At 39.3% G+C, this 12,820-nt stretch overlaps 1 protein-coding gene across 1 annotated transcript in view; it reads left to right on the top strand.

The window, feature by feature from the left end:
• The first annotated feature begins 1,662 nt into the window (after positions 1-1,662).
• The window catches only part of LOC121514879 (c-Maf inducing protein), a 61,469-nt gene continuing 50,311 nt past the window's right edge, over positions 1,663-12,820 (top strand). The window contains exon 1 of the mRNA XM_041795270.1: positions 1,663-2,559. Within this exon, the coding sequence (XP_041651204.1) occupies positions 2,239-2,559 (321 nt within the window). The 5' untranslated portion in view covers positions 1,663-2,238. The remainder of the gene's footprint in view (positions 2,560-12,820) is intronic.

Genomic DNA, 12,820 nt, shown 5'->3' with positions numbered 1-12,820 from the left:
GCCTTCATAAGACAGGTGACCAAGAACCTGATGGCCACTCTGACTGAGCTCCAGAGATCCTGTGTGAAGAGCGGACATAGGTCCTGCAGGATCCAGGCTTTATGGCAGGGTGGCTATAGAAGCCTCTCCTCGGTGCAGATTGCATAAAAGCCCACTTGGAGTTTGCAAAAAACTTGAGTGAAAGCCATTGGAAGGAACCTGAGCGAAGTTTGATTTGTTTTTGCAGAGGGTCTGAATACAATGTGATATTTCAGTTTTTTAATTTTTAATCAATTTGCAGGGAAAAAAAATTCTATTTTAACTTTGTCATGATGAGCTACTGGGTTATATTCATGAGAATTTTTTTCAACATAATCACCGGGCTGTAACATAACAAAGCAAGTGAAAAAGTGAAGGAGGTCTGAATATTTTCTGAATGCTCTGTATTTACAGCATCATTGAGTGTTAAACAATATCTATATCATATAAGTATTCAAAATAAATGTGTACTGTGTCTTTTACCCTTTTGTTTTTTTGTTGTCTCGTCTGCTGATAGCACCGTACTCCCCAAAATAAAGATGCCAGAGACCAGGGACCCCCACTGTGCCTGAAGGTGGTTGAAACATTGAACACAGTCATGCACATTCAAGAACAGTCATGTTGCAGACTAAACATAACTTTGGTTTCAGCGTAAATCTCACCAAATTACCATTTTTTTATTTTACATTTACCTCCATTTAAAGATATAAGTGGGTAAAAAATACAATTTGAAATCACTTGAAATATTCTTAGTTTTTTCAAAGGCATCTGGCGACCCCCTGTTTGTGTCTCATGACCCCCACGGGGGTCCCGACCCAATCTTGAGAACCACTGCTATACTCTTGGAACCTGGTTTATATGCTCCAGCTGTATTGCTGTTGTAGGAGTGTGAATGACAGTAAGGTTTAATTGACTTTATTTTTTTATTGAGTTGATTCTTCTGAGAAATCTGTTTCTTGGTCTCATTCTTGTGGCCTGTAATAACCTAAAAGCTTTTCATTGTGTGACGTCACACGCTTGGCTCTTGGTATTCCCACTGCGACGCTTGGGAAAATGATCTGGATGGAAAATGGAAATTTGAAAGTAAAATAGATTGACCTTTGCGTTTTAGTATGAGCTTGGGTTGATTCCATTTATTTATTTTAAGTTTAAATGCATTTTGGCTGTTAATAGAAAAAAATCAATAGCTAATATGCTTTGATATTATGAGAAGGTTCGGCTTTTTATATGAGTTAACCTACCTTTGGTTTAAAAAAAATGTATCATAATGTCGCTCGACTTTTACCGCAAGTATGGGCTTTTATTCAGATACTATTTAATTTCAGTTAGAGCTACATTTTTAATCAGCTTCTTTCTCTTAAAGTCGAGAAGCTGCATCATTTCTATGGAAATTAAATGAAAGGAGGTGGATTCTCCTGAAGTCCCTGCGCCCTCCTCCTTGTCTCTGTGCGGGCGGGGGTGGGGGGGTAGCTCGGTGTTGCTGAGGAGCAGGGAGGGAGGCAGGGAGGGGTGAGCGTGCGCCCTCGGCAGACAGTCAAGCGCAAAAGACACACGGCTCATCCGCTCGCCTCCCCATTGACGTCAGTCCGGTATCACATGAACGTGCAGGGACCAATCGGCGCTTCGCTGCCGGAGAGTGCTGGCTCCTTCACACCGAGACAGGGGGAAAAGACTGAATAAAAGGAAACCGAGCCCGTGAGCCTCTAATGACCACGAAACCTCTCGGAGGGGACTAGATCCGCCGATATTGGATATTTCTCCCGTTTTCTACTGGTTCCCACGCGCTCCCCCGGTGTGGATTATCCAGTTTGGCACTTGGGCGGACGGAATGGATAAGGCCATGGCCCTAACATATTGAATAGCTCGCTGGTGGTGGGGGGGAGGCGAGACGCGCACCGTGGAGACAATTCATGGGGCATTATGCGGGGAGGAAAATGGTGGATTATTTGCACTGTATCATAAAAACGCTTCCCCGCCTGGATATCCTGCCTTAAGAAGCGGTTTGGTGTGTTTTCTGAGCCTGTCTTGCTCGTGTCTTCATTTCGGAGGTCGTGTTATAGCGGTAGGTAGGTAGGTACCCCCCTCCCCTTACTCCCCCCTTCAGCTCGATCCGAACGACCTTATCCATTTCTTCATTTTTATATACATGTGGGATCCTCGAGTCGCTAAAGCTGTCTGAAAGTAACATTTGGGATCAATAAACTGCTGGATTACTGAACTATGGATTTCAACAGCGGCGGTGGCGGAGGCAACGAGCTGCACAACAACCAGTTTTATCACTGCGAGGAGAACAAGCCTCTGCTGGGGGAGATGTCGGAGGGGAATAATAACACCAAACTGGGCGCGGGGCCGTGCAAGAGGTCCCTGCACCACTGCAGCAGCAGCGGGATGCGATACAAGCTGCTCCACGAGGGGGACATCCAGGTGTGCGTGGTCAAACACCCCCGCACCTTCCTGAGCAAGATCCTCACCTCCAAGTTCCTGCGGAGATGGGAGCCGCACCACCTCACGCTCACAGACAGCAGCCTGACCTCGGCCACAGTGAGTCTCTTTCTGGCCTCCCCTCTGTGTATGAGAATGAGTGAGTGACTGTATTTATGCTGCGTTTCACATTCCTCAGGCAGATTTGGTGTTTGTCTTTTCTTGTCTGGACGCAGCAGACGCGCACTGAGATTACGCACAGTCTGTTGACGCAGTTTACAAGAAGACAGTGTTTCAGATAGGATCGGCAACACTGTTGCTGTGGCCTTCTGCACCCTTCCACCCTGCACATCCACAGCTCCCCATCTCTGCTTCCCCACTGTATGTGACCCACATCTCTCTGGTTCTAGCACCGTGATGCAAAGATGCTAAAGGCCCTTTGATGTGGAGGTTCCTTAACGCGTTTATATGGGTCAGTAATCGGCTCCAGGATGCTTTCAGCAGCTTTAAAGTCTTAATTTGAATTATAGATCAGCAAAGAGGTAGTGTCTGGAAATAAAAGCCAGCAGCAGGGGGTCTAGGGGGGCCTGCTGTGTGACATGAAGCCAGAAGAGGACTCCTGCAGCCTGCAACCACAGAACAAACTGGTTCTTATGTGTTGCTTTTTGGCTGTGTGACTGAGAGAAGGGATGCAGTGACAACATGTCATTAACAACGGCATTGGATTTACAGTTTAAAAAGTCAGCTGATAATACATAGAGAAAAGGTTCATCTGTGCAGATGTGTTAGCCTGTAGGCTGTGTTGATCAGCTGCTGGGCCTGCTCTGACAACAGGCCTTCATATACAGATATGATTCTTTCCTGTTACTGATTGCTACTGGTAGTGAATCAGCTGTTATCAAAAACATCTGCTACCAGAATTACAGTCCGGAAAAATAACTGTCACCCTGGCCTGCATGGATGTGACAGGACTCAGTGCCATCATGCTTTCAGGCCTGCCTCAGGTTTAGCCTTTTGTTAAAAGGATGCATGAGAACTTTTTTTTTTTCTAGTTTGATGGTCAGTTAATTCATCTAAACAATTACTGCGAATCCTTGAAGATTCAAGTCTTTCCAGTACCATTAATGAGACTTTTCTCTAATATGGTGGAAAGATGAGACAATACCATGTGCTAAAAAAGACTGTGAAGTGCAGATGTGTCTCTGGAGTGGCTGATTTTGATTGAAAACAGCTTAATTTAGTGTTTATCTTCCAGACATATTATTGTGCTTTTGTTGTTTGCTTTTGTCACATGATTAGTTTTCTGCAGTTTTATTGCAGCACTAAACTACTAAGGGTGTTACTGTATTTTTATCGTATGCAGTCAAGTGGCAAATACATCAGAGAGGAGAAGTGGCTTTCATACCTCGCAGTATCCACACCCCAGTCCTGGTTCATCCTTGTAGCTGTTTGCTAACAGCTGTTAAACTACAAACAAAGAAATTAAGAGGGGGTGCATGATGTTAGCAACATGATATTTGTATTAGCAGATATTAGCTTTAAAATGTAATGATCATATCAGTAAATATGAAAATTCCTGCTGATGTTAACAGCCAATATATCAGCCGTAAGTACGAATAAGTTCGTGCTGCTTTAGGCAGGACTAATGCACTTATAACAGCTGAAGATTTACTTTCTTCATCTTAAGTTTTAAGTGTGTTGAGGACTGAAGTTTTAGGCCTTAAATACATGTTTGAATATTGATATTAATATCGATTTCCGCTAAAATTACTTTAATATCAGCGTATTGGCAAAATCCAATATTGTGCATCCCTAAAATGAAACTGAAAGCTTTTTCAGATCAGTTTTGTAGGGAAGTTTTGGGTTCACAGTGTGGTTTTTCAAAGACTTGTAGTTAAATCCCTGTTGGCCTCTAAGATTTGAACTAACTGGTGATGACAGTCTTATTTCATTTCAATCACTGTTTTAAAGACTGCAAGAATATCTAGTTTCATGTAAAACTGTTAATTTTGACAGCTTTTTTAAATGATAGTTTTAGTCTTCGTCTTGAAATTAAATTCTTTATAGTTGCAGTCAAATTGTAGTCATTTCTACCCTTGATAGTTTTAGTCCAGTTGTAGTTGTCCAAAACTCACAAACATCATAGTCTTAACTTGTAGTCCAAACATTGGTGCCAAGTCATGTTAGTGTGTTCTGTGCACTCTGCCAAACCTGAGGGGCAGAAGAGCTGAAGATGCGTTGTATTTTGAAAGATTAAGTCACAGTGGAAAACTATGATGGGTTTTTAATGCCCGACAAACACTAAATTACATATGTAGTGTAGTTTAAGTCATCTTGACGCACACTAACTATTACTAACTATGTCAGAGTTTTAGTCATCTAACATCTATTTTTGGCTAGTCTTAGTCTTGTCTTTCTCGTGGATTAAAGGTTGTTGACAAATATTTTTAGTAATAGTTTTAGTCACCAAAATGAACACTGGTATAAAAGTTGATTTTATCAAAGAAAATAAATGACGGTATAGAATTGCTTCACAGACTGACATTAGGGATGCTCTATATAATCAGCATGATATCAGCAGATATTGGTGAATTGTTGGTATGCACATCTGAGCATTACTGCAAAGATTTACAGCCAATATTTCAGCTTTAAAAATCTGCCTATATCAGCTGTAAATATTGGCTATGTGAACAAAAAAGTTAGCAGAGTTTTAGGCTGGACCAACAGATCTACATCAGCTGAAGTCTTTTTCTTTATTCATCATCATTCCTTACACTTTATGGTATTTTAAGGGCTGAAACTTGTTAATTTGTTCATCCTCAAATTTAAAATTGTGTGTTTTGCATACTGAAGTTGTAGGTTAGAACTCCATTTTACTATAAGTATCTATACTGGTATTATTGGCTAAAATATTAGAGCTGTAATGTATCAAAATCTCATGGTACGATAATAGCTCAGCTTAGTCCAGGGTGCAGTATTCATTACAGTATCAGAAAAAAATAATGACTTGGGAAAAAAAGTGATGTTGGCTTTTATTAAACGACAATTGCACTTTGAATATTGCAATATGTGCAAAAAAAGTGCCGTGGGTGTGCATTAGGCTTAAAAATATATACTTACACTTTGTATAAGTAGAGTCTTTTAACCTGGCCCGATTCTGCTCCTGGCATCTCTCTGTATCTTTACAGGGTGATGATTTTCCAAGTTATGTTACTTGTGTTCTCCATCAAGTGTGCCACCAGGCTGGCAGTGTATGCAAATATTTTTTTTGTTTTTCTGTCACCCTTTCGCCTTCCTCATTTCTTGACACTGGGAAACCAGAGTGCGCTTTGTCACTCGGTTCTCCCTCACATCCACCAATTTCGCCATTTGCCATTTTTGGCAAGGGCCAACGGCAACTGTAGTCCCTGCTTCTTTAAAAAAACACACACTTTTTGCCCTGACGGCCTATCATTTGAAACCATCACATGTACACGACAACAGTGAGATGCTTCTGTCACCGCAACACCATGAAAATCCACAACATTGTTACATCTCCAGTAAATATTGGCATATGTGATATCTGCAAAAATACAACATTGTGCATCTCTATCTGGCATACTAGCTGATATTCAGTAACACATTTCAGGTTTTGTTGGAAGACTTTTCCCTTGGTATCAGTGCAGGAACAATCCCATATGAAAATATAACCATGTTAAAATGATAACTACAAAAGAGAAAAGCCCTGATTGGCTGTCCAAACATCAACAAGTTATTAATCTTATTGTTCACATCCTCATTAAATTCTTTGCTTCAATATTGTGTCTACTTGAAAACACACTAATCTTGATTACAGTATGTGGAATCACAGACACCATGTAATTAAGGATGATACGAGCCATGTCTGTGCTAATCAAATATAATTGCAGAATAATGCCAAAATAATAAAGGCCTTTATTTCCTCTTCTGTTATTGTCAACACTTCTGACATTTTCCATAAAGCCCAGCCCCATTGTTGTATCAACACACCTTGTTAAAGCCTTTTGGATGTCTGCCTATCACACCCACGTTACATCAGTGTGCTGCAGCGTGTCTTAGAGACTGTTTTCATCACAGAAAACACTTGCTGATGTAGCTCTGGGAAAACCCACCTCCTGGCTCCCTGTTTCAGAGGATTTGAACTTTTTTAACCCTCTCATAACCTAAATATTGATACAAGTTATGGGAGGAACATGAGAAAAGCATTTCATCTGCATTTTCTAACATCTAAATAAATTTGTTGTGCACAGACACTGATTCTCTTGTTACGAGCACTTGCTGGTTTCCTGCAGCTTTTTTTGTCTTTAATGATATGAGTAAGAAGATGTACATTATCGATCAATGAATCTTTGTGGTTGGGTAGACAGAATTTGATCATGAAGTGTTATGTAATGGAAGCTTCCTGCTGGTGACTAAACATCAGTGTAAACACACCAGGGTGCTTCACAGGATGCACTGTTTACTTAAGAAAAACACAAGTCGTCTTCTGTGGAAGACAACTTCAGCATCAGCAAGTCTGCTTTATTGGTCTGTTACAGACATGGCTGTATGGTGTAGATAGTTGTAATTATAACTATATTTACAGAACAATTAATCTAAAAATCAATATGTTGGTGGTTTTTGGAAATTTTAACACTGTGTAGTTTGTCAAATGATTGTACTTATCTATTCTCCCAGCATTATAGCTGAACCAATGTTTGTCTGCAAAATAATGGTTGGCTGACTTTTTTTTGCTGTGCTTAGTATTGCATATTTTGCACGTGTCCTTTAGTTCTCAAAGTCAGTGTTCTGGGGGCTGGTTTGGCTCATTTGGTAGAGTGGACACTCACATAAAGAGGCCACAGTCTTCATAGTACTGGTTGCAGGTTTGAATCCCAATCTGAGTACCAAAAACCCAGAAATAGATACATATTTATGACATATATATCCTCCTGAGACCCAAGCTTTCATCTGCAAAGCATTTGTAGTTTCTCCCAGTTATTTTTGATAAGTGGGGCCTGATAAGTCTAAAACCTTGAGAGAAACTGCAAACAGAAAAACACAAATCTAAAGAAGGTCCTGTTTCAGTGGAAACGGCACTTCTCTGAAAAGGTTTTGAACCTACATTTTGGCTGCATCGAAGATTTAAAATATGGGTCATCTTTATGAAAAAGTCCAAAGATTAAAATAAAACTTTCCCCCTTAAAATCCATGAAAATTTCTGAAAATTTTCAAGTGTATTCCTGAAATTTCAAAGGAAGTTCCATACAAAAAAATTAAGCAGATTCCTACCAAAATTACCAATCAAGGTGCAAATACATTTCACCAAAATCCATGGAATATTATGGTATATTTACAATTAAAATGCCCTAAACATTAAAACAAATTCCCCCAAACTCAAGTTATATTCAAAAATTTCTTTGAGCAATTTCCACCTCAGTTTAATAGAAAAAAAAACATTTCACATATATAAATGAAAAATCCATAAAAAATCCTGGAAAAAGTCTGAAAAAATATCTTGAATGTCCAAACAAATTCACTCAAATTTCCAATTATATTCAAGAAAATATTAAAGCAAAATGTCATAATCAAATTCCTAAAAAAAACCCACCAAAATTCCATTAAAAAGCTTGGACATTTTTTAAAGGAACCCCTAAACATCCATACAAATTGACTCAAATTTACAATGATTTAAAAAAAAATTCAATTACAATAACACCCTAAAAAAATAATAAAATTTCCCCTAAAATTCAAATCACATCCCAAATAATTTGATGAAAAACTCTTGAAAATTTCAAAGCAAACTACTTCAACTTCTATGTTAATGCAGTAAAAAATACTAATAGCAGAATTTATTGCTGTGTGTTGGAAAGAAAAAATGTATTTTATATATATTTTGTACACGCAGGGTCTCAGGAGTATATATATATAAATATATATGCTGTGAATGTCAGCCCAGCTCTAAGTATCAGCCTATGTCAGCTGAAAATATTGGCCATATGTACAAATAAGTCTGTGGGGTTAAAATCATCACCAACAGCCCTATTCCAGCTGAGGTCTTTTTCTTTGTTCATACTCATTCCTTCATTGTTAAAGTGTGTTTGAACAACTGTTGTTTTAGGTCTGTGGCATTAATATATCAGTACCGACTTAAGTGAATTTATAGATACCAGCAAAAATCCAATATTGTGCATCCCTAACTGTAACCATGCACTATAAATTCTTACCAAATTTGTGTAAGTTGATTACTGAAAGTCTGGAACATTTAAAGGTATATTTCTACTTCATATTTGGAAGTATGTCTAGAAGACACATTGAAATGTGAAACACCCAGTTAGCCAACAGTACTTAATCAGCTCTTAGAAGGGCACCATGAATCAAACTCACCAAATATTGGTCATCAATATCGTTAAGTCTTTGGGCCAGGTGGCACATAAAAATAAAACATATGTGCTCAATATCGGGGTTAAATTCATCTTCTGCTACCAATCATACATTTTATCATACACAGCAATGCACCATTTCACTGTGCCAATATGTCTTCACGGGTCAGCCTCACTATAATTTGCCTGACATGAAGATTTTGGGGGTTTTTTTAGGGGCTTTGACTCTTTGGTATGGTCCAGTGGTCCTCCCTGGGGAATTTTTGGGGATAATCAAACTCTCTTTGACACTATTTATTCACACTTTGCCCTTTCTTTACACTCAAAATACAAAAAAAAACACAGAAATTGCCTCTCTATGTCTACGTTTTTTCACACACGTCTTCACATACCTCCACTTCTTCTTCACTGCCATCCGACTAGCATTCAGTTCCTGTCAGATCTCCACTCAGCTGTTCTGTTGTGGTTGTCTATCCCTGCACTCAGCTAGGTAACATCCAAAAGTTTCCACCATTTCTGAAGTATTATTACTGGGGATTTGCTGATCTGGCTTGAACATTGCTCAGCACTGCCATCATGGTTTCTTGTGGTATTGCGATGTTGGGTCTGTACCTCTAACTTCCAGAAAACAAGCATGTACACAGACAAAATGAATGTAGGAGGCTCTGTCCATAACCATATGTATATTAGATCATCTTTTGTCTAATTATGGACACCTTTGACTCCAGAAAAACCAACAACAGTCAGAATGTCAAACCAGTGGCTTTAAAGCATCGCTCACGAATCACTTTTTAGCAGGGCTGAGAAGAAGACATGAAGCCAAACTCCAACTCTCTCATGATTTAAAATAACTAATGAGAGGCCTACCAACACTTTTGTAAGAGAGACAAAGAATAGGCTGTGGTTTCTTGTGCAGTAGGAGACGCCGTCCTCAGCATTTGTGCTTCCCTGCCATTGTTGAAGTGACTGTAGAGCTTTTGTATGCGTAGTCATCAGCTTCTGCTTTTTTCAACTCTCATGGGGAATATAAGGAACCTGAGTCATATCTGAAACACATGCTGCTTTTAATCTAAACTTTGGACATTAAGTCCTATTGCTCATTATTTTATTGTGCCTTTGTAGACTAAAATATACATTCAAATGGAACTTTGCCAGACGGTGCAGTGTGTTATGTTTGTTGTGTATATATGTAAGCATTCACTAGGGAAATATGTTTTTGCTTTTTTGGGCTTTTTTATGTTTTTCTAAATGACATTTCTTGGTTGTGGTTTTAGGTGATGTGTTTTGAACTCCACTGAGTATCAAGGAATCTTTATTGATTGTGGTTTCAGTGGGAAAGTGGGACAGAACACGAACTTTGACCAGTCAACAGCAGCTCTTAGCGACAGCCAGGAAATTATCTGTGTGGGAGTGGTGATTAGGCAAAACCTAGTTTTACTTTCTCTAACGTCACTGTCTATTCATTTTTAACATTGAAGCATATCCGTATCATTTTTTTTTACAAATTATCAGCTTTTTCTCAGATCTTTGGAGTCACATTAAGCAGAAACAAGCATTGAATTATTAAATATGAGTTCAACCTAATCTTGATTAGTAGAAAAAGGCACTACCACTCTTTGTTTCACTGCCATAAGTATAAAAAAGCCTGTGCCCTTTATAAGATACATTCAGTGTTTTGTATTGGCCAATGTATTGCATAAACATAAACCTGGTTTGGCTAAAAACAATTACCCCCACATGATGTTATGATGTTTATATAATTAATTGATTGATTGGTTGCTTTATATATTTATTTAAAAGAGTTCAAAAACTACGAGGGGCTGAAAATAATGCAGTAAGTCACATGTGTAATATAATAAATACATTACAGAGTCACACAAAATACATTTTGCTGCAAAGGTGTAATAAATCTGAAAATGCCCAGCTATCCAGCAGGGAGATGTAATATTTCCACATTAAATTAGAGTATTACATCTCCCTCTCATGCCTCAAAGACAATCTAGAGTAGTAAATTACTCTGTAACTCTTTAGTTCTTTTCCTCACTTTACTAATGGGACACTGCTGGTCTCTGTTGAACAATTCACTTTGACTTGTGATTCTTGTAGCTGCAAACTGTCAAACATATCAGCACAGAAAGGTGTCGCTGATTAATGTTGTAGCACAACACTGCATAGGTGCAATGTATTCAGCTTACGCCACTCATATTGCTTCATCTTGATAACAGCTGCACTTGAACCCAAGATAATCTGGGTACTTTCTGTTGACCCCTGTATCTCTACATCTTGAATTTCTTTTCTAGAAGGTGGTATGATAAAGTCAAGCTCCCATATACAGTTTGATTTGTCTGTCTGTCTAGACCCACCGGTGAAAACTTAGTCTACCAAAGCTGCATTTCCACCAAGTGGTCTAGTTCAGTTTGGTCTGAAACAGTTGGCAGTTATTTCCACTGTTAAAAGTTGGGAAAAGATCCCAAACTAACCAGTCTTTATTGTCCTACTTTTTGGCCCTCTTCTGTTGAGAAACCAAGCGTATCTTTCTAACCCTAGAAAGAAGAGTTAGCCACACACTGACTGGTTAAAAGAATCCTCACTTCCTGTGCAAAAGCAGTAATATCCTGTGGATTTTGAAAGAATATTTCAAGAGTATTTCCTAACAACATAGCACTGTCCCATGGATGACCTTAGAGGATGTTTTTAAGGGAACCCCACCTACCTAGTGTTTGGTGGAATGTGGAATGCAAATAAAATCAGGGTTTATCAAACAAAACCATAATGAAACAAACCAGCACCATAAAGCCTCATTTATGCTCTACATACTGTATGTACAAAAGTAGATCAGTGCATTTTAAATGTTACAACCATCAGTGCCCCCATACTAACCGTGTGTCTGTTATGTTGGGAGTGGACATTGGAAAACCAAACCCACTAGAGGTTGATGCTTTTCCATCTGTCACATAGACTAAAGAAAGAAGCCAAAGATTAGCTAAGCCTGAGACATGTCGACACATGTGTAGTGCTAAGCAGCCAAGGTCCAGCTTGATGGCATTTATTTTGTCCAGGCCTTGTTGCCCCTGGTATAATACGTCCAGTGACTAACGGCAGTTTTTATGTCCTTGGGACATTCACAGCATGACCAGGGGCTCATGGCAACTGTACCCCCCCACCCGGACAATAATTTAGGCAAGTGTTTCCCAACCCCTTTTCCTTGGAGCCCCCCATGTGTACCTAATAAAAGTGGAGCCCCCCCAGGACCCAAGAGAGAAGAAAAAGTTACGCACTGCCATCAAAATCAACATAGATTTTAATTGTTTCATTGATAAAACCCTAAAAAAAATCCTATGCATGCTTTTCTTATCAAAAGACTTTTCTATAAACTACTTAATGACTGCTTTATCATGGTTTTAGTCAATATTTGCAAAGCCTGGCACCCCCTTTAAGCCGTATTTACCTGCCACATCCATCCCTTACTCTGTCCTAAAGGTGTGGCCTTTATTATTTATTCAACTGATTATTTTTATGACCCTGGTAAAATGCAGAACATCCAGACCCTGACCTGGGTTGTGTCAATCCTCCTTCCTTGCCAGTGGTACCTTACGCCGTGAATGGCACTGTGTGATGTCTACAACAAATCTAAGATGACATATGAAAGAAGAAACCTGATACTGACAGTCTCTGCCGTTATATATGTGCTACATGCAACTGGATGTATTACAGGTATTAACCACTGAGTGAAAAGAACATGCTGGCGAGGGAGGAGGAGTCCAAAAGAGCTTAAATACCAGCATCAAGTTCTGATTGGTTATGCACTGGTTGCCAAATATGAATGACCTTATCCCCGCTCTGCACTTCCCTGTAGAAAACCTGTTGCATTCACACATTGGTTCACTCAGACTTTTTACAGGGAAAGTTGTGGTGTTGTTGGGATGAAGACTTTGACTATTTGTGGTCACACTTGTAGCCTACCATAAACTAGAGAAGCACTCGGAGAGCGCAGACCTCCG

Source organism: Cheilinus undulatus, linkage group 9 (genome assembly GCF_018320785.1).
Source record: "Cheilinus undulatus linkage group 9, ASM1832078v1, whole genome shotgun sequence".
In the NCBI taxonomy this organism is placed as follows: Eukaryota; Metazoa; Chordata; class Actinopteri; order Labriformes; family Labridae; genus Cheilinus; species Cheilinus undulatus.
The sequence above is the reverse complement of the archived record's forward strand: the minus strand, read 5'-3'. Positions and strand labels throughout refer to the sequence as shown.